The sequence below is a fragment of the Salvelinus alpinus genome, chromosome 16, assembly GCF_045679555.1.
Source record: "Salvelinus alpinus chromosome 16, SLU_Salpinus.1, whole genome shotgun sequence".
Lineage (NCBI taxonomy): Eukaryota > Metazoa > Chordata > Actinopteri > Salmoniformes > Salmonidae > Salvelinus > Salvelinus alpinus.
The window spans coordinates 44,258,198-44,281,535 of NC_092101.1; the positions used below are offsets into that span (position 1 = coordinate 44,258,198).

General features: G+C 42.3%; 1 protein-coding gene across 3 annotated transcripts in view; it reads left to right on the forward strand.

Annotated features, from left to right (window-relative positions):
* swt1 (SWT1 RNA endoribonuclease homolog) overlaps positions 1 to 23,338 on the forward strand; it is a 46,994-nt gene that overhangs the window by 19,436 nt on the left and 4,220 nt on the right. For 2 of the 3 annotated variants that reach the window (XM_071346362.1, XM_071346361.1), the window contains exons 12-14: positions 101 to 247; positions 5,669 to 5,735; positions 5,971 to 6,038. In XM_071346362.1, the coding sequence (XP_071202463.1) occupies positions 101 to 247; positions 5,669 to 5,735; positions 5,971 to 6,038 (282 nt within the window). The remainder of the gene's footprint in view (positions 1 to 100; positions 248 to 5,668; positions 5,736 to 5,970; positions 6,039 to 23,338) is intronic. The other variant, XM_071346363.1, reaches the window with a different exon arrangement.

Genomic DNA, 23,338 nt, shown 5'->3' on the forward strand with positions numbered 1-23,338 from the left:
TCTAACATGCATTCTAAAGACTGTGCCTGTTAAAGGGACAGTTATTTAATGAATGAATGTGAGTGTATGTTAGTATAAGAGGTCAATGTGCTTTGTTCAGCTCTGCTGTGTTCGCCGCTCTCCGCTTTGACCCGGGCGCCATAGAAACCAACCAGCCAGTAGAGGGTCCTCCCCTTCCCCAGGACGCCCTCTCCTGTCTGCACAGACTGTCTACTGCTGTCAAACAACTGCTACAGGCCTTTACCAGGTGAGATACCTGACATATCTCTCACCTTAAACACCTGCAAACCTTGTAACTCTTAGGACCAGGACTGGTGACCACTACCACCCCAAACTTAGCCTAACCATATTCAATGAGGCTGAATCACCCACCTGTTCCAGACTAAGGATGTGTTTGAAGGAGCGATTGCAAATTGCCCAGAAATGGGACACGCCTGATGTCGTCACAGTAGAGCTCCTGTCTTGACTTGTCGGTCTGGTGTCACACTCTCCTCTCTGCTAGACTCACTGCCATTCAGGCCAGGGGAAGATATTAGCGAGGCTGCAGACAATCTGCAATCAGTAACACTTTCACAATACGTCACTGACGGTTGCTATGGTGATGACGTTATTAAAAAATAATCATCCCAGCAGTCACGGGGTCACTGAAATCGTTCATGTTATGGTTGATGGCTCATTGTGATGTGTTAAAGAGTCTGACTTTCTCCTGGACAGCCAAATGTCCTCGCCTTGTTTTCCACTACATTGGCGAGCTTCTCCTTCTTCAAGAATTGGGGAATTTGGGGAATAGTATTAAAAGTAAGGCATGCTGCTGTGCACACAGACACAGCCTTAAACAGGGGTCCGGTTTGGTTGGTGTATGGTGTCCCCTCAGTCAGGAACGCTGTGTCTCTTTCAACAGTAACTAGGAACATTCTGCCTCATTGTAGTTTCAGTTAGAACCCAACCAGTGGTGTGTTCATTTATTTAACCTTTATTTAACTCGGGTCAGCTGTCTCCATTTTAAATCTTTCCTTAACGTTAGAATTATTTCACAATACTGATGACGGATCAGCTCCTAGAGCATTATTGTCACCTATGGCTGCAAATATTGATGTGGCTTATTGTAATTCTTACCCTATAATAATATACCGAGTCAAGATTTGGAACATCATTACACACGTTAGGCTACACATCAAGAAATATATTGAGGCAAAAATCACAAATAGCATTATTATATATATATTTTTACTAAATTCAATGAACATAACATTTATTTCAATATAATTGAAATAATATAGGCCTATGTAGTCTATACTCTTGGTAGGCTGTTTATCTTTCAATGCAGTCATCTTTTCATTTGAAGCATCTGTTTATCCTTTGCTTTGTAACGATTGCAAAGACATTGGCAACTTTGTATTTGTAATCAACTTCGTTGTCGGCGGTCAAAGATAGAGCTCTTGCTGTGACTGTATTACCGGTGGTCATGAAGGCAGTCAAATTCCATGTGATTGTTTAGCCACGGTAATTTGTTTTCTCCAAGCTCTGATGCAGGCTGCTGGTCATTAGTAGTCTACCAAACTTGCTAACTGCCTGGTACTCGGCACTCTATTGTCCCTCTAATCACTCTGACATCAATGTAATTGAAATTCTAATCAAACGCTTCATGAGCGCTCATGTTGCGCAACATTTCTATAGGCTATGCAATTGCGTGAGAAAAGAGTGATGGCCTCTAATAAAAATAGGAGGGCCCCATAGGCTTTCTATAGTTTAGGCCTACTATATTTAATTCTCAACTTTCCTAATATTAAGCACATTGCTTATATTTATAACAGGAGTATAGCCTACCTGACTGGCATGAAAATGAACCATGGGAAAAGCGTCCTCCATTCGTTATTTAAGTGTATAGATGACATGTATTTTTTCGAGACAGGTGCATGATAATGGTTCATTCTAATTATAAAAAAATTCATACGTATATGTAAAGACAAGATTAATTCAAGAATAGTCTGATTGGTGTCAATATTATCCTATCACTTTGATTGATATATTATCAATTGTGAATGATGCCCAGCTTGAAGGCAAGAAACAATGCCATTTTTTTGCGCCATTTTTTTATCATAGTCGCACACCTCACGTAGCCTTGCCCATAGGCCTATATGTTTTGATCAGGTTTGTATCACAATTTGTGGCCAAATAACTTCTTAAAATGAAGCACATTAATCCGCTTTACAAGGGGTGTAGAGCCTAACCGGCTTTTAGAAGCAGCGCGTGAGTTTCAAGTTTGGGGAAGATAATTTTCACCATTATAATGCACCTTTTTATAATAAAAACATTACATACATAATCGCATATGCGGTCACTTTTGATAATGGTGTATTCCCGCTAACGGAACATTCGCAATTATAGCCTACTGCCGTATGCGCGTTGCTGCGCTTATAATGTGAAGAAATAGCCTAATAGTTTATCACATTTTAAGCTAAACGTTCTGATCTATTGCGTAAAATAGTTTGTTTGATGCTAGTGGTTGTATTAATTTGGGATCTATCGCATCCCACAACTGTCCCAGACTATGTTTGGAATATTTATTTCTCACACAGAATAGAATAGGTAAACTTTTGTACTATGGGGATAGTAGATTGACAGGCTAGTGATTTTGCTGTTCGTAAGGCCTAATCTTGTTGGCTGACAAAGTAAATGTGGATAGTTCTTCCAATATCTTCAATATGCATGCAGTTGCGTCCTCAAAGTGTCTGTCTTCACTTGTAGCCTGTGAGAAATACCCGATCACGTGATGGAGAGCCATGTGAGTGAGAGGTGCTTCGGAGTACGCTGCACTCTGGGAGAAGGGAACAACGGCCACTGGCCGCAAAAGACATGGATTTCTTTAGGGTGCATTATGGCCGCACAAAGGGGATGCCGCCATTAAATTCGAGGCATTATCAAGTGCTTGTCAAATTGTGAATGAGAGACAGATTAAGTGTGTACAGCCTGCGCAAAAAACAAAGCAGAGCTCCTGACTTTCAAGCAATTAAAAAAAAATAAAGATCATTAGTCGCGTCATGCAGCCTTACAATGTATTAAAAATCGAAACATATATAGCCCAACATTTGTAGAACAACTAAAGTTACATTAACTCTAAATTAAGCATATATAGTAGTACCTATTTCTTTTGTTAACTGCTCAACACAGAATAGCTGCATGTACCCACTCCCTCAAATCGTTTGGAGACGTCCTTTGTATTTTATTCAGCTTTGCTCAATTGTATTCATTCTATAAAATAATGTAAAATATTTGCTTAGAATTCCAAGGCGTTCTTGTCTGCTAAAATAACTAGTGTAGCCCACAGTAATATGGCATAGCCAGATCAGGGCCTAACATAAGGACAACTCAGAGTATGCTGTTCTGTTCTTCTGAAATAAATAAATGCTTCTGTAGACCTGTCTAAAATAAATAAGCACTCAGGACCTCAGACTGGGATGACGGTTCAACTTCCAACAGGACAATGACCCTAAGCACACAAGCAAAACAATGCAGGAGTGGCTTCTGGGACAAGTCTCTGAATGTCCTTGAGTGGCCCAGCCAGAGCCCAGACTTGAACCCAATCGAACTTCTCTGGAGAGACCTGAAAATAGCTGTGCAACTATGCTCCCCATCCAACCTGACAGAGCTTAAGATGATCTGCAAAGAAAAATGGGAGAAACTCCCTAGATACAGGTGTGCCAAGCTTGTAGCGTCATACCCAAGAAGACTCAAGGCTGTAATCGCTGCCAAAGGTGCTTCAATAAAGTACTGCGTGAAGGGTCTGAATAGTTATGTAAATGTTATTTTTGTATAAATTTGCAAGCGTTTCTAAAAACCTGTTTTTGCTTTGTCATTATGGGGTATTGTGTGTGTATTTTTTCAATGTAATCCATTTTAGAATAAGGATGTAACAAAATGTGGAAAAGGTTAAGGTGTCTGAATACTTTCCGAATGCACCGTACGTGCAAATCGGTGTGTTCAGTGGCTCTTAAGATGCTTTTGGGAAACAAGGCCCAGATTGGTGTTTTAGAGCTCATTAATCATTACATTTGTCTAACACCTCACTCAAACGCTCATTAGCACACACAGCCTACTGTACGGTACAGTTGGAATATATCAGAATATTATAAGTTATTCACATTGTTCTAATAATACAGTGTATTGTGTGACTTGGCACTATAGTTTTTGTATAACTTCTCACACAATGGGGCATTATCACACGTCTTCTAGGATGCCTCTTCACTACCTACCTAAACACCTCTTCACTACCTATCTAAACACCTCTTCACTACCTACCTAAACACCTCTTCACTACCTACCTAAACACCCCTTCACTACCTACCTAAACACCCCTTCACTACCTACCTAAACACCCCTTCACTACCTACCTAAACACCCCTTCACTACCTACCTAAACACCCCTTCACTACCTACCTAAACACCCCTTCACTACCTACCTAAACACCCCTTCACTACCTACCTAAACACCCCTTCACTACCTACCTAAACACCCCTTCACTACCTACCTAAACACCCCTTCACTACCTACCTAAACACCTCTTCACTACCTACCTAAACACCTCTTCACTACCTACCTAAACACCTCTTCACTACCTACCTAAACACCTCTTCACTACCTACCTAAACACCTCTTCACTACCTACCTAAACACCTCTTCACTACCTACCTAAACACCTCTTCACTACCTACCTCATTTCTGAATACAGATCAGGGCCCAATTTCCCAAAAGCATGTTCATTGTTAGAACCGTGTGTTTGTGATGTGACGTGTAGTTCCAGTTTGTTCAGGGCCCTCTGAATCCCTGAAAGTCTGTTTCTTTCCTGCTGCACATGATGTTGATTTGAATAAAACCCATGCTATTTCTGTACTGTACACGTTAGGCAGAACAGGTGGTTGGTTAGAAATGGAACAGACAAGCCCAAAAATGAAGATGACTTTCATGTATGCCCATCTGTAGGAGGTTTGGATGAGGTGTGTTTGTTGAAGCTGCTCCTATGTGGTTACCTAGGAGACAGACAGACAGTAGCTCTTACAGTAGCTAGCAGTGACGCATCATCACAGCCCATAACCCCCCCCCCCCCCCCCAAGTCCCTGCCGGGAGAAAATATGTATAATGCAGACAGATCTAGCCTGCTGAAATGACTTTCCTTCCTCTCCCTCCACCATCTCTCTCTCTCAATTCAAAAGGTGCTGTATTGGCATGGGAAACATATGTTTACGTTCCCAAAGCAAGTGAAATTGACAAACAAAAGGGAAATAAACAATAAAAAATGTACAGTAAACATTGCAACAGTTTTAAAAGAATATAGACATTTCAAATGTTATATTATTGCTAATGTAGTAACAATGTGCAAATAGTTGAAGTTCAAAAGGGAAAATAAATCAACAGAAAGATATAGGTTGTATTTACAATGGTGTTTGTGCTCCACTGGTTACCCTTTTCTCATGGCAACCTTTCTCTCTCCATCTCTTTGTCCATCTCTCCCTCTCTCTCTCTCTCTCTCTCTCCATATTTACACTATACAGTCTAGAAGTATTTTAATTACCCTTTCTATCACTTAATTTTCCCTAGTCCATTTCCTCTGTTACTTAATGACAGTGTGTGGTGTGTCCCTCCACTAATCAGACCCTGGCTGTTTTGTAGGGTTCTGTCAACAGACAGCTGTCTAGAAGATGCCCAGGCTCTCCTCTCCTTCATCCACTCCAGTGAGGTTAGTATTTCTAACTCCTAGTAACCTCTGTCTGGTGGTCACACCTCCTCTGAGATCATTCATGTTTCATCTTTCCAGCTCCCAATTTTTTGATAGGGTGAATGAAGGTTTGTCATCCACATGGACATTGTAGGATTCATTCATTCTAAATGTTAATAGGATTGCAATGTTACATCACATGTACTGCCAAGCTGATTGGGCTGAATCTTAATACTGTAGGTGACTTGTGCTTTAGATTGCTGCCATGGAGCCCAGGTTCACTGCCAAAGACCTGTTGGACTGTCTCTCACAGCACCAGTACAGGTGGGTGGAGACACAGACATACACAACTACACTCACATACACACAATTGGCTTTGTCACACCAATACACCTGGGAGAGTGGAGAATGACCTCCCACAATAACACCAATATACCTGGGAGAGTGGAGAATGACCTCCCACAATAACACCAATATATACCTGGGAGAGTGGAGAATGACCTCCCACAATAACACCAATATATACCTGGGAGAGTGGAGAATGACCTCCCACAATAACACCAATATATACCTGGGAGAGTGGAGAATGATCTCCCACAATAACACCAATATATACCTGGGAGAGTGGAGAATGACCTCCCACAATAACACCAATATACCTGGGAGAGTGGAGAATGACCTCCCACAATAACACCAATATATACCTGGGAGAGTGGAGAATGACCTCCCACAATAACACCAATATATACCTGGGAGAGTGGAGAATGACCTCCCACAATAACACCAATATATACCTGGGAGAGTGGAGAATGACCTCCCACAATAACACCAATATATACCTGGGAGAGTGGAGAATGACCTCCCACAATAACACCAATATACCTGGGAGAGTGGAGAATGACCTCCCACAATAACACCAATATACCTGGGCGAGTGGAGAATGACCTCCCACAATAACACCAATATACCTGGGAGAGTGGAGAATGACCTCCCAGTGAGGATAAATGTTCTAGTTAACAGGATATCCAGCGAGTAACCAGGGTGGTCTAGTCCAGTTGTTCCCAACCTTTTTTGGTTACTGTACCGCAAACTGAATTTTGCTCTGCTCGGAGTACCCCTGAAGTACTCCCTCGTGTGCATTTTACCAGTCTTCTCAAGTACCCCGTTTAGATATGCCTAGGACCCCTGTTTGGGAACCACTGGTGTAGCCCACTCATGTGTAGTAAAGTGTCTTTGATGATAGCATGCCTAGGCAGGTCTCTGACATGCAGTGCATTCAGAAAGTATTCAGACCCCTTGACTTTTTACACATTGTGTTACGTTACAGCCCTATTCCAAAATGGATTACATTGGGGTTTTTCTCATTAATCCACACACAATAACCCATAATGACAAAGCAATGTTTGCAAATGTATAACAAAAAATAAAACATACCTTATTTACATAAGTATTCAGACCCTTTACTCAGTACTTTGTTGAAGCACTTTTGGCAGTAATTACAGCCTAGAGTCTCCTTCGGGATGACTCTACAAGCTTGGCAGACCTGTATTTGGGGAGTTTGTCCCATTCTTCTCTGCAGATCCTCTCAAGCTTTGTCAGGTTGGATGGGGAGTGTCGCTGCACAGCTATTTTCAGGTCTCTCCAGAGATGTTCGATGGAGTTCAAGTCCGGGTTCTGGCTGGGCCACTCACGGACATTCAGAGACTTGTCCCAAAGCCACTCCTGCGTTGTCTTGTCTGTGTGCTTAGTGTCGTTGTTCTGTTGGAAGGTGAACCTTCGCCCCAGTCTGAGGTCCTGAGCGCTCTGGAGCAGGTTTTCATTAAGGATCTCTCTGTACTTTGCTCCATTCATCTTTCCCTCGATCCTGACTAGTTTCCCAGTCCCTGCCGCTGAAAAACATACCCACAGCATGATGCTGCCACCACCATGCTTCACCATAGGGATGGTGCCAGGATTCCTCCAGACGTGACGCTTGGCATTCAGACCAAGTATTTCAATCTTGGCTTCATCAGACCAGAGAATCGTGCTCCTCATGGTCTGAGTCCTTTTTTAGGGGCCTTTTGACAAACTCCATGCGGACTGACAGGTCGCAGTTGTAAATGAGAACTTGTTCTCAACTAGCTTACCTGGTTAAATAAAAAAAAATGTTGTACCTTTTACTGAGGAGTGGATTCTGTCTGGCCACTCTACCATAAAGGTCTGATTGGTGGAGTGCTGCACAGATGGTTGTCCTTCTGGAAGGTTCTCCCATCTCCACAGAGGAACTCTGGAGCTCTGTCAGAGTGACCATAGGGTTCTTGGTCACCTCCCTGACCAAGGCCCTTCTTCCCCGATTGCTCAGTTTTGCCTAGTGGCCAGCTCTAGGTGGTTCCAAACTTCTTCCATTTAAGAATGATGGATGTGAATGATTTAAGAGTGATGGATGTTCTTGGGACCTTCAATGCTGCAGAAATGTTTTGGTACCCTTCCCCAGATCTGTGCCTCGACACAATCCTGTCTTGGAGCTCTACGGACAATTCCTTCAACCTCATGGCTTGGTTTTTGCTCTGACACACTGTCAACTGTGGGACCTTATATAGACAGGTGTGTGCCTTTCCAAATCATGTCCAATCAATTGAAATGTCCATAGGTGGACTTCAATCAAGTTGTATAAACATCTCAAGGATGATCAATGGAAACAGGATGCACCTGAGCTCAATTTCGAGTCTCATAACAAAGGGTCTGAATACTTATGTAAATAAGGTATCTATTTCATTTTTTATAAATTGGCAAAGAAATTCTACAAACCTGTTTTTGCTTTGCCATATATGGGGTATTGTGTGTAGATTGATGAGGATAAAAAAACTATTGAATCAATTTTAGAATAAGGCTGTAACGTAACAAAATGTGTCAAGGGGTCTGAATACTTTCCGAATGCAATTTAGAAATAAGAATGAATTGAACGGGCTTGGAAGCTCCAACCCTGAAAATTGACCGGTGAACTCCCAATGGCTTTCCATGGTATTTTGGAATGTTCTATCAACTGATGCTGGGTTGCCATGGTAATGTAGAATGTTCATTCAAATGATGCTAACTGATGTGGCTCATGCAATGTAATGTATTTTTTGTTTTGTCAGTTGAGTTAACTCAACAAATCACATCACAGATTGAAGGGCACGCTTCCTGCTTTAACTTCCTGGCATGGGTACACCCAAAATGTCTGCCAGTCTACCCATTATGTCGTCATCATTTTTATTCATAATTTCTTTCGATGGTAGCTGATGCATGGGGCTGGGAGTCTAGTTTCACCTCATTGTGACATCACAATCGCCTCCCTCCCAGTGGAACTATCACAACCCTGATTGCCATGCCAGCCATTCTAGTCGCCGTGCCAGCCATTCCAAACCGTCCCCCTAACCCTTTTTCTGGAATTCTTACGACTGTAAAATGGGATTATGGCTATCTCTGATGAGCTACCCAGGAAAGGGCAAAAAAAAACACATTAATATATATGTAGCCTTAGAAATAAGGTTCATGAAATCAATAACTTGCTAACATCAGATAACAACATTAATACATTAGCCATTTCTGAGACTCATTTAGATAATTCCTTTGATATAGCAATACAAGGATATAACATCTACAAAAGAGACAGGAATGCTTATGGGGGAGGTGTTGCTCTAATCTGAGCCTAGAGGAAAGTGTTTGTCCTCAGACCTGGATGGAAGCCAAAGTCATTCCGCTACCCAAGAATGGCAAAGCGGCATTTACTTGTTAGTGATGCACGGGTTGACTCATAACCCGTAGTCCTCACGGTTATATCTGCAGGGTGGACGGTTTTAGGGTCATTTTAAATGTTGTGTGGCTGAAGGGCGGTTGGGTTACGGGAGGGTTGAATAAACAGAAACAATAGATTAAAATATCAATAAATGTACAGTACCAGTCAGTTACTGTTACTATTTTCTACATTGTAGAATAATAGTGAAGACATCAACTATGATATAACGCATATGGAATCATGTAGATTTAGATTCCTCAAAGTAGTCACTCTTTGCCTTGATGACAGCTTTTCACACTCTTGGCATTCTCTCAACCAGCTTCACCTGGATTGTTTTTCCAACAGTCTTAAAGGAGTTCCTATGTATGCTGAGCACTTGTTGGCTGCTTTTCCTTCACTCTGCGGTCCAACTTATCCCAAACCATCTCAATTGGGTTGAGGTCAGGTGATTGTGGAGGCCAGGTCATCTGATGCAGCACTCCATCACTATCCTTCTTGGTCACATAGCCCTTACACAGCCTGAAGGTGTGTTGGGTCAACTGACCTGCCTAGTTAAATAAAGGTAAAAGAAAATAAATAAGCGCAAACCAGATGGGATGGCGTATCGCTGCAGAATGCTGTGGTAGCCATGCTGGTTAAGTGTGCCTTGAGTTTTAAATAAATCAGACATAGACACCAGCAAAGCACCATCACACCACCTCCACGCTTCACGTTGGGAACCACACATGCGGAGATCATCCGTTCACAGACACGGCGTTTGGAACCAAACATTTCTTCAAGCGCAGTATCTAACAAGTTGGACTCATCAGACCAAACGACAGATTTTCTCTTGTCTAATGTCCATTGCTTGTGTTTCTTGGCTTGTGTTTCTTGGCCCAAGCAAGTCTCTTCTTCTTATTGGTGTCCTTTTTAATAGTGGTTTCTTTGCAGCAATGAGACCTTAAGGCCTGAGTCACGCAGACTCTTCTGAACAGTTGATGTTGAGATGTGTATTACTTGAACTCTGAAGTATTTATTTGGGCTGCAATTTCTGAGGCTAGTGACTCTAATGAACTTATCCTCTGCAGCAGAGGTAACTCTGGGTCTTCCTTTCCTGTGGCAGTCCTCGTGAGAGACAGTTTCATCAAAGAGCTTGAGGGTTTTCGCAACTGCACTTGAAGAAATGTTCAAAGTTCTTAAAATTTCCGGATTGACTGACCTTCATGTCTTAAAGTAATGATGGACTGTCGTTTCTCTTTGCTTATTTGAGCTCTTTTTGCAATAATATGGACTTGGTATTTTACCAAATAGGGCTATCTTCTGTATACCACCCCTACCTTGTCACAACACAACTGATTGGCTCAAATGCATTAAGAAGGAAAGACATTCCACAAATTAACTTTTAACAAGGCACACCTTCAAATCAAATTTTATTTGTCACACACACATGTTTAGCAGATGTTATTGTGGGTGTAGCAAAATGCTTGTGCTTCTAGTTCTGACAGTGCAGCAATATCTAACAAGTGACATTTTTAGATATTACAACAAATACCTAATACACACTAAGTAAAGAATTGGAATTAAGAATATATAAATATATGGACGGGCAATGTCTGAGCGGCATAGACTGAGCTACAGTAGATAGTATAGAATACAGTATATATACATATGAGATGAGTAATGCCAGATATGTAAACATTATTAAAGTGACTAGTGTTCCTTTTATGAAAGTGGCCAATGATTTTAAGTCTGTGTATGTAGGCTGCAGACACTCTGTGCTAGTGATGGCTGTTTAACAGTCTGATGGCCTTGAGATAGAAGCTGTTTTTCAGTCTCTCGGTCCCTGCTTTGATGCACCTGTACTGACCTCGCCTTCTGGATGATAGCGGGGTGACAGGCAGTGGCTTGGGTGGTTGTTGTCCTTGATGATCTTTTTGGCCTTCCTGTGACATTGGGTGCTGTAGGAGGGCAGGCAGTTTGCCCCCGGTAATGTGTTGTGCAGACCGCACCACCCTCTGGAGAGCCCTGAAATGCATTCCAGGTGACTACCTTCGTGATGGACTGTCATTTCTCTTGCTTATTTGAGCTGTTCTTGCCATAATGTGAACTTAGCCCTAGCCCTATTTGGTAAGAGACCATCTCCTGTATACCACCCCTTCCTTGTCAAAACACAACTGACTGGCTCAAATGCATTAAGAAGGAAAGAAATTCCACAAATGAACTTTTAACAAAGCCCACCTGTTCATTCCAGATGACTACCTCATGAAGCTGGTTGAGAGAATGCCAAGGGTGTGCAAAGCTGTCATCAAGGCAAAGGGTGGTTACTTTGAAGAATGTGAAATATGAAACATTTTGATTTGTTTAACACTTGTTTGGTTACTACATGATTCCATATATGTTACTTCATAGTTTTGATGGCTGCACTATTATTCTACAATGTAGAAAATATTACAAATAAAGAAAAACCCTTGAATGATTACGTGTCCAAGCTTTTGACTGGTAATGTATATTTATTGTGCAATTTATATAGGCTACAATGAGGTTTTTCTTTCATTATTTTAGACTATCTGGTATTTGTGCATAAGCTTAAACTTTAGGGCTTAACTGTAAGGCACTAAATAGCCTACACAGCCAATTGCCAAATAATGCTTTTGGGAACTGGCAGAAAAAGTTAACGTCAATCCACGGAGGCAAAAATACATTGTTGAAGTTTAACGCAAGACAAATCAATTTGTATTTGTCACATGCGCCGAATACAACCCGTGTAGACCTTACAGTGAAATGCTTACTTACAATCCCTTAATCAACAATGCTTTAAGAAGTTAAGAAAAAAAAAGTGTTAAGTAAAAAATAGAAAATAAAAGTAACAGATAATTAAACAGCAGCAGTCAAATAACAAGCGAGGCTATATACAGGGGTACCGGTACGGAGTCAATGTGCGGGGGCACTGGTTTGTCGAGGTAATTGAGCTAATACAGTTGAAGTCAGAAGTTTACATACACCTTAGCCAAATACATTTAAACTCAGTTTTTCACAATTCCTGACATTTAATCCTAGTAGAAATTCCCTGTCTTAGGTCAGTTAGGATCACCACTTTATTTTAATAATGTGAAATGTCAGAATAATAGTAGAGCTTTTATTTCAGCTTTTATTTCTTTCATCACATTCCCAGTGGGTCAGAAGTTTACATACACTCAATTAGTATTTGGTTGCATTTCCTTTCAATTGTTTAACTTGGGTCAAATGTTTTGGGTAGCCTTCCACAAGCTTCCCACAATAAGTTGGGTGAATTTTGGCCCATTCCTCCTGACAGAGCTGGTGTAACTGAGTCAGGTTTGAAGGCCTCCTTGTTTGCACACACTTTTTCAGTTCTGCCCACACATTTTCTATAGGATTGAGGCCAGGGCTTTGTGGTGGCCACTTCAATACCTTGACTTTGTTGTCCTTAAGCCATTTTGCCACAAATTTGGAAGTATGCTTGGGGTCATTGTCCATTTGGAAGACCCATTTGCGACCAAGCTTTATCTTCCTGACTGATGTCTTGAGATGTTGCTTCAATATATCCACATAATTTTGCTCCCTCATGATGCCATCTATTTTGTGAAGTGCACCAGTCCCTCCTGCAGCAAAGCACCCGCACAACATGATGCTGCCAACCCAGTGCTTAACGGTTGGGATGGTGTTCTTCGGCTTGCAAGCATCCCCCTTTTTCCTCCTAACATAACGATGGTCATTATGGCCAAAAAGTTATATTTTTGTTTCATCAGACCAGAGGACATTTCTCCAAAAAGTACGAACTTCCCCATGTGCAGTTGCAAATCGTAGTCTGGCTTTTTTTATGGAGGTTTTGGAGCAGTGGCTTCTTAGTTGCTGAGCAGCCTTTCAGGTTATGTCGATATAGGACTCGTTTTACTGTGGATATAGATACTTTTGTACCTGTTTCCTCCAGAATCTTCACAAGGTCCTTTGCTGCTGTTCTGGGATTGATTTGCACTTTTCGCACCAAAGTACGTTCATCTCTAGGAGACAGAATGTGTCTCCTTCCTGAGTGGTATGACAGCTGTGTGGTCCCATGGTGTTTATACTTGTGTACTATTGTTTGTACAGATGAATGTGTTACCTTCAGGCGTTTGGAAATTGCTCCCAAGGATGAACTAGACTTGTGGAGGTCTACAATTTGTTTTCTGAGGTCTTGGCTGATTTCTTTTGATTTTCCCATGATGTCAAGCAAAGAGGCACTGAGTTTGAAGGTAGGCCTTGAAATACATCTGCAGGTACACCTCCAATTAACTCAAATGATGTCAATTAGCCTATCAGAAGCTTCTAAAGCCATGACATTTTCTGGAATTTTCCAAGCTGTTTAAAGGCACAGTCAACTTAGTGTATGTCTGTAAACAAGTTTTTGAAAAATTACTTGTCTTGCACACAATAGATGTCCTAACCGACTTGCCAAATTTTTTTATTTATTTATCCGTTATTTTACCAGGTAAGTTTTTTTATTTTTATTTTTTTTTATTTTTATTTTATCCCCTTTTCTCCCCAATTTTTTCGTGGTATCCAATCGCTAGTAATTACTATCTTGTCTCATCGCTACAACTCCCGTACGGGCTCGGGAGAGACGAAGGTCGAAAGTCATGCGTCCTCCGAAGCACAACCCAACCTAGCCGCACTGCTTCTTAACACAGCGCGCCTCCAACCCGGAAGCCAGCCGCACCAATGTGTCGGAGGAAACACCGTGCACCCGCCCCCCCGGTTAGCGCGCACTGCGCCCGGCCCGCCACAGGAGTCGCTGGAGCGCGATGAGACAAGGATATCCCTACCGGCCAAACCCTCCCTAACCCGGACGACGCTAAGCCAATTGTGCGTCGCCCCACGGACCTCCCGGTCGCGGCCGGCTGCGACAGAGCCTGGGCGCGAACCCAGACTCTGGTGGCGCAGCATAGCACTGCGATGCAGTGCTCTAGACCACTGCGCCACCCGGGAGGCCCCCTTTACCAGGTAAGTTGATTGAGAACACGTTCTCATTTACAGCAACGACCTGGGGAATAGTTACAGGGGAGAGGGGGATGAATGAGCCAATTGTAAACTGGGGATTATTAGGTGACCGTGATGGTTTGAGGGCCAGATTGGGAATTTAGCCAGGACACCAGGGTTAACACCCCTACTCTTACGATAAGTGCCATGGGATCTTTAATGACCTCAGAGAGTCAGAACACCCATTTAACGTCCCATCCGAAAGGCGGCACCCTAGACAGGGCGGTGTCACTGCCCTGTGGCATTCTTTTTAGACCAGAGGAAAGAGTGCCTCCTACTGGCCCTCAAACACCACTTCCAGCAGCATCTGGTCTCCCATCCAGGGACTGACCAGGACCAACCCTGCTTAGCTTCAGAAGCAAGCCAGCAGTGGGATGCAGGGTGGTATAGTTTGTTAACAAGAAATTTGTGGAGTGGTTGAAAAACTAGTTTTAATGACTCCAACCTAAGTGTATGTTAACTTCCGACTTCAACTCTATGTCCATGTAGGTAGAGTTAAAGTGACTATGCATAGATTATCAACAGTGAGTAGCAGCAGCGTAAAAGAGGTCTGGGTAGCCCTTTGATTAGCTGTTCAAGAGTCAAAAAAATAAAACTTTTTTTTTTAAAGCTGCAAAGGGAGGGTTGAAAATAGAAGGGCCAGAAAAGTAATGATTGGAAAGATTTGGTGAAGTGGTAAAAGAGGATGATATGTTATTTGTGAGGAGCTATACAAATTCGACATTCACAAGACGGGACTTCGAATAGGCCTATGGCATGTCAAGGGAACTGTAGCCTACTGTTTAGAAGGGTTAAATGGAAACTGAAATCTGGACACTGATGGTAGGCCTTAATAATAACTCCTGCAGAATGAAGATTTTCTTGCAGTAAAATGATACACCAAATGTAGGCAACATTTGGACTTGAGAACAGGAGTGGAGAAATATGATTTATTTATTTCTGTATTTTGAGAGAATGCAATGCTCAGTTAGATACCATCTGTAGAGGTGCTTCTTCATCATAAAAGTTGATTAGTATTTCAACCACATAAAATATGCATTGAAGCCAAACTGAAATCTTAACAAAAAACATGTTGGTTCATTTTCACAGCTTTCTTTTTCCTAACAACCGGTCGAACTGATGTCGTTTGGATTTTTTTGGGGGGGTGTTGCGTTATTGTATTTTCTCCCCAGTCCCGAAACATCTTTGCTCTGCGGAAGATGACAGAGAACTTTACTGATGTCAACTAGATTAAAGCATTCTATGACTATTCTGTCGAGCGAGGGTTTATTCAGTCTTCTAGGGCAGCATCTTATGACATCTAATTATGGACAAGTTGACTGAGAAATAGCCTACCAAAATGTTGGCAATTATAAGCAGAAACATATCTCAATTAGGCAACAACAAAAAAATCTATATTTGCGGGTTAGTGCGGGCCTCAGATTTTCATTTTTACCACATATAATCATGCGGATGGGTTATTAGCAATTTCAGGTGGATGAATAAACAGCCATAAACCACTATTACTTGAATCTAACAGCCAACCTTTCAGCCAACCTTATCAGCTCTTAGCAAGCTGCTGGAAAAAAACGTGTTTGACTAAATACAATGTTAACAACAGTCTTTCAGCATGCTTATAGAGAAGGGCACTCAACATGTACTGCATTGTCATAAATAACAGATGATTGGTTGAAAGATTACGGGAGCTGTACTGCCAGTGCAGCCTTTGATATTGTTGACCATAACCTATTGTTGAAAAAACGTATGTGTTATGGTTTTTTAACCTCAGCCGTATCGTGGATTCAGAGCCATCTATTTAATAGAACACAGGGTTTTCTTTTAATGGAAGCTTCTCTGTTAAACATGTAAAGGGTGGTGTACAGCAGGGCAGCTCTCTTGGTCCTCTACACTTCTCTATTTTTACCAATGACCTTTCCACTGGCATTAGACAAAGCCTGTGTGTCCATGTATGCTGATGATTCAAGCATATACGCATCAGCAACCACAGCTAGAGAAATCACTGCAACCCTAAACAAACAAAGGGTTGCAGTCAGTTTTTAGAATGGGTGGCCAGTAATAAGCTGGTCCTAAACATTTCTAAAACTAAGAGTATTGTATTTGGTACAAATCATTACCTAAATTCTAGACATCAGCTGAATATGGTAATGAATAGTGTGGCTGTTGAACACGTTGATGAGACTAAGTTACTTGGTGTTACCTTAGATTGTAAACTGTCCTGGTCAAAACATATAGATTCAATGGTTGTAAAGATGAGGAGAAGTCTGTCTGTGATAAAGACATGCTCTGCTTTTTTGACACCATGCTCCACAAAGCAAGTCCTACAGGCTCTAGTTTTATTTTATCTTGATTATTGTCCAGTCATATGGTCAAGTGCTGCAAAGAAGGGACTAGTTAAGCTGCAGCTGGCCCAGGACAGAGCGGTACATTTTGCTCTTCATTGTAGCCAGAGGGCTAATATCAATACTAGATTGACTAAATCACTTATTTTTTACATTTATTTTTTGTGTTGGAAACTCCAAATTGTTTACATAGTCAATTTCTACAGCACTGACACACACACTTACCACAAGACATGCCACCAGGGGTCTTTTCACAGTCCCCAGGTCCAGAACAAATTCAAGGAAATGTACAGTATTATACAGAGCCATGATTGTATGGAACTCCCTTCCATCTCATATATATATAGCAAGTGAAAAGCAAACCTGGTTTTAAAAAAACAAATAAAGCAACACTTCACTGCACAACACCTCTCCCCCATGTGACCTACTTTTTATGTTAATTTACTGGCATGTATATGTAACTGATAGATACATTTAACAACATTAACATGTATTGTGTGTATGTAAATTGTAAAGTATTTTGTTTGTAATGTATTTTTTGTTATGTGTCGGCCCCCAGTAAGACTAGCTGTCTCCATTGGTGTCTGCTAATGGGGATCCCCAGTAAGACTAGCTGTCGCCATTGGTGTCTGCTAATGGGGATTCCCAGTAAGACTAGCTGTCTCCATTGGTGTCTGCTAATGGGGATCCCCAGTAAGACTAGCTGTCGCCATTGGTGTCTGCTAATGGGGATTCCCAGTAAGACTAGCTGTCGCCATTGGTGTCTGCTAATGGGGACTGTGCACTTGAACAGTCAAATACGTTACCAAACGTTTTTGTGTCATACTCGATAACTTTAAATACATTATCCACGTGTGGTTGTATTGTGTTTTTAAATGGTCAAATAAATCTATAAGGTTATTGTATTGTATTTGTAGATTCTTGGTCTGTTTTTAGATGCATCACCATATTGGTTAGAATAGAGGGGATTTTTTTTGTAAGTGCATGCAAATCTGGTCATGCATATACACTATATATACATAAATATGTGCATTTGGCTATTTCAGCCACACCCATTGCTGACAGGTGTGTAGAATCCAGCACACAGCCATGCAATCTCCACAGACAAACATTGGCAGTGGAATGGCCGCACTGAAGAGCTCAGTGACTTTCAACGTGGCATCGTTATAGGATTCCACCTTTCCAACAAGTCAGTTCGTCCAAATTTCTAACCTTCTAGAGCTGCCTCGGTCAACTGTAAGTGCTGTTATTGTGAAGTGTAAACATTTAGGAGCAACAACGGCTCAGCCGTGTAGTGGTAGCCCACACAAGCTCACAGAACGGGACCGCCGAGTGCTGAAGTGTGTTGCGTGTAAAAATTGTCTCTCCTCGATTGCAACACTCACTACCGCGTTCCATACTGCCTCTGGACGCAACGTCAGCTCAATAACGCCAGCTCTCAATGTTTGTCGGGAGCTTCATGACATGGGTTTCCATGGCTGAGCAGCCGCACACAAGCCTAAGATCACCATGTGCAATGCCAAGCGTTGGTTGGAGTGGTGTAAAGCTCACCGCCATTGGACTCTGGAGCAGTGAAAACAATTTCTCTGGAGTGAGGAATCACACTTCACCATCTGGCAATTCGACAGACGAATCTGCGTTTGGTGGATGCCAGGACAACGCTACCTGCCCCAATGCATAGTGCCAACTGTAAAGTTTGGTGGAAGAGGTCTGGGGCTGTTTTTCATGGTTCGGGCTAGGTCCCTTAGTTCAAGTGAAGGGAAATCCTAGAGATACAGCATACAATGACATTCTAGATGATTCTGTGCTTCCAACTTTGTGGCAACAGTTTGGGGAAGGCCCTTTCCTGTTTCAGCATGACAATGCCCTGTGCACAAAGCAAGGTCCATACAGAAATGCTTTGTCGAGATTGGTGTGGAAGAACTTGACTGGCCTGCACAGCGGCCTGACCTCAACCCCATCGAACACCTTTGGGATGAATTGGTATGCCGACTGCGACCCAGGCCTAATCGCCCAACATCAGTGCCCGACTCTCTAATGTTCTTGTGGCTGAATGTGGCTGAATGGAAGTCCCCGCAGCAATGTTCCAACAGTGGAAAGTCTTCCCAGAAGAGTGGAGGCTATTATAGCAGTAAAGGGGGGACCAACTCCATGTTAATGCCCATGATTTTGGTTTGACGAGCAGGTGTCCACATACTTTTGGTCATGTAGTGTATTTTCTGTTTTAGATCAGAGTGGGTGTTAGCAAGTTTCTATTTGGTATGCACACATTACATATAGTGCCTTCAGAAAGTATTCATACCCCTTCACTTATTCCACATTATGTTGTGTTAAAGCCTGAATTCAAAATTATTCTACACACAATACCCCATAATGACATAGTGAAAACATGTTTTTAGACATTTTTGCAAATCAATTGAAAATGAAATGCAGGGTCTCCAAGAGCTTTCCATGCCTGGGTTGTTCATTTGTCCATTTTTTTATTTTTATTCTTCAAGCTCTGTCAAATTAGTTGTTGATCATTGCTAGACAACCATGTTCAGGTCTTGCTGTAGATTTTCAGATAGATTTAAGTCAAAACTGAATTCTTCTCCCAGTGTCTTGTGGAAAGCAGACTGAACCAAGTTTTCTTCTAGGATTTTGCCTGTGCTTAGCTCCGTTCCATTTTTATCCTGAGAAACTCCCCAGTCCTTAACGATTACAAGCATACCCATAACATGATGCAGCCACCACTATGCTTGAAAATATGGAGAGTGGTACTCAGTAATATGTTTGGGGCAAGTCAAATACAGCACTTTGTATTCAGGACAAAAAGTGAATTGCTTTGCCACATTTTTTGCAGTATTACTTTCGTGCCTGGATGCATTTTTTTCTTCTGTATAGTCATCTTTTCACTCTGTCAATTAGTTTTGTATTGTGGAGTAACTACAATGTTGTTGATCCATCCTCAGTTTTCTCCTATCACAGCCATTAAACTCTGTAACTGTTTTAAAATCACCATTGGCCTCATCGTGAAATCCCTGAGCGGTTTCCTTCCTCTTCGGCAACTGAGTTAGGAACAGCGCCTGTATCTTTGTAGTGACTGGGTGTACTGATACACCATCCAAAGTGTAGTTAATAACTTCACCATGCTCAAAGGAATATTCAATGTCTGCTTTATTTTTTACTTTTACCCATCTACCAATAGTTGCCTTTATTTGTGAGGCATTGAAAAACTTCCCTGGTCTGTGTGGTTGAATCTGGGTTTGAAATTCACTGCTCGACTACGGGACCTTATAATTATGTGTATGTGTGGGGTACAGAGATGAGGTAGTCATTTAAAAAATGAGTCCATGCAACTCATTTAAAAAATGAGTCCATGCAACGTATTACGTGACTTGTTAAGCAAATTTGTACCCCTGAACTTATTTAGGTTTGCCATAACAAAGGGGTTGAATACTTATTGACTAATTTTTTATTAATTTGGGAACCTTTTGTAAAAAAAAATATTTAACGTTATGGGGTATTATTGTTTGTAGGCCAGTGACAAAGAAATGTCATTCTATTTTAAAATCAGTCTGTAACAACCAAATGTGGAAAAAGTCAAATGGTGTGACTACTTTCTGAAGGCTCTGTCTGTATGAAAAACAGCTCTCCGGGAAGTCAGTCATCAACCTCCCTGACATATCAGCCTGTCGGTCACCTTTCCATACACACAGTCTGTCTTGTTATACATATGTTACACACAAACTCAGACACACACACACACACACACACACTCTGTCCCATGTCCACTCCACACACATTCATTCGGTCTTCAGAGCCTTGTCTACACACACGTCAGTCATGGGGAAAGGTGTGTGTGTGGTTGTGGTTGTCATGGCCCAGTAGGGCTGTCATCGTGCTGTAGGGTCAGTGGCTTTACTAACACAGAGGGGAGCGCCGTCTGGCAGGGGATTAGGTGACGTCACACGCCTGACTAGACCTTCCACCACTACCCTTCATCTCACCTTGTTCACTGTCCACACACAGTTAGCATTTATCGTGTGTGTGCGTTTGCCTCTGTGTGTGTGTGTGTGTGTGCCTCTGTGTGTTTTCCGGCATAGTGTTTAATCTGTCTCTCTGTTCTCTTACATACATAATTAATTCCCTCAGACACAACCTTAAACAGTGCCGCCTTATCACAGTCAGTCACCAGCCACCGCTGGCTACACGGAGGTTATGTCATCAACACACACGTTAGAGATCAACAGCTCAGTCAGTCACACAGACAGAAACACCGGAGGGTGCGGTGCGGTGTGTCGTGTGTGTTGCCCAGCCAGACAGCCTCCAGCTGAGGGTGAGCTGTCAAGATTTCAGAGGGGAAAATAACTGCACTTCCGAGTCAAGAGTTCTACCATCCTTTGTGATGCAATTCAGTTCCATTCCGTTTGTTTTATAAGTGACCTTTTTAGAGGGCATTTGTGTACAATGTAAATGAGTATGGTGCAGTTTCTTATTAACATATAAACCAGTAGTACTTGTCCTCAATTCCAAAGCAAAGGTCATTTTCCCACCTGCTGAATGGAAAAATAACTCATTTCTGAACTCCTTCTCCTGTATTTTCAAGGTTATGACACTGTTTCCATAATAACCAGTAAGGGTTGTGAACAGAGCACTCAAAGAAAAGGAAATCATTACTGAACTACCACTAAATCATTACTATACTGCCTCATAACATTGACACAAATGATGCTATTATTATTAATAGATTTCTGCTGTGTTCCTGTTCTGCTGATGATTACAGTTGGAGTCAGACCATTTGTTTGATTAAAACTAAAAACATGGGGGCTTGGCTGATTCATGTCCACAGAAGACTTACAAATACCTCTGAAACATTACAGGGATTACACAAGGTACTTGAGGTGCTTAAAGTACTTGAATTTGGCACTCTGAAATTCAAGTACTGGAATTAAAATGAGAGGAGCACAGATAATCATCAAATATGTTTATGAAAAATATTAGAAAAATGTGTCAATTGTGACATGCCTTTCATGCCTAAAAATCCAGCTGAGGTGACCTTTCTCACGATAAAAATAGACGTTGTTCAACACTTTTTACTGTGTACTCTTCAAACATCTCCTCTCCGTACCTCCATACATCCCTGAGAGACACAGAGACAGAGAGGTGTTTCAGACTAACTGAAGTGTGAATCCACATCTGATGTGACAGGCAGCCCAGTGCCACGTGAGAGTAGCTTAGAAAGGAGGGCAGAGCCATCGGTCCGTACTGAAACCTGCCATCTCTCTATGGTTACATAAACACCACAGCACAGATGAGGGAGGGAGGGGTACGTTCAGCAGATTCCTCTCTTTCTTTCCCTGTTATGTAACGTCCCGATGGGAACAAAGAGAGAGGAGGAAACAAACGAGCAACAAGCGTCCTCAGTGTCTCTAATGGGAGACGATATAGAGTGCCACTTTGTGTGCATGTGCACATGGATTCCATTAGTCCTGCAGTTAGAGACGTGCTGTGTACAAGTCACACCAATACTCTCATCTGAAGAGAACAACATCACAGTAAGACACTGGGCTGGTCAAATGCTGACAAAACCACAAGTGTGAAATGAGGTAACCCCATGGAGAACAGTCATGTGTTTTTGGGTCACATTGTGGTGTTCTAAATGTTCTCTGTGTGTGTGTGCGTGCGCTCACTCGCTCAGCCATTTGAGGAGGGCACAGTCTCCCGTTGTGTTCTACTGTGCCTTGGGGCAGGAGTCACTGGACTACTCCATTGTGTTCTACTGTGCCTTGGGGCAGGAGTCACTGGACTACTCCATTGTGTTCTACTGTGCCTTGGGGCAGGAGTCACTGGACTACTCCATTGTGTTCTACTGTGCCTTGGGGCAGGAGTCACTGGACTACTCCATTGTGTTCTACTGTGCCTTGGGGCAGGAGTCACTGGACTACTCCATTGTGTTCTACTGTGCCTTGGGGCAGGAGTCACTGGACTACTCCATTGTGTTCTACTGTGCCTTGGGGCAGGAGTCACTGGACTACTCCATTGTGTTCTACTGTGCCTTGGGGCAGGAGTCACTGGACTACTCCGTTGTGTTCTACTGTGCCTTGGGGCAGGAGTCACTGGACTACTCCATTGTGTTCTACTGTGCCTTGGGGCAGGAGTCACTGGACTACTCCATTGTGTTCTACTGTGCCTTGGGGCAGGAGTCACTGGACTACTCCATTGTGTTCTACTGTGCCTTGGGGCAGGAGTCACTGGACTACTCCATTGTGTTCTACTGTGCCTTGGGGCAGGAGTCACTGGACTACTCCATTAATTTCACAGAAAGGGACACATTCTGGATAGTGGCATTGCTCTCTTTCTCCCTCACTCTCTCTCTCTCTCCTATTCTCTCTCTCTCTCGCTCTCTCTTTCCTCTCTATCTCCTCCATTCTCTCTCTCCTATTCTCTCTCTCTCTCGCTCTCTTTCCTCTCTATCTCCTCTTCTCTCTCTCTGGATACTCTATTCCCTCTGTGTCCTTCAATTCAATTTAATG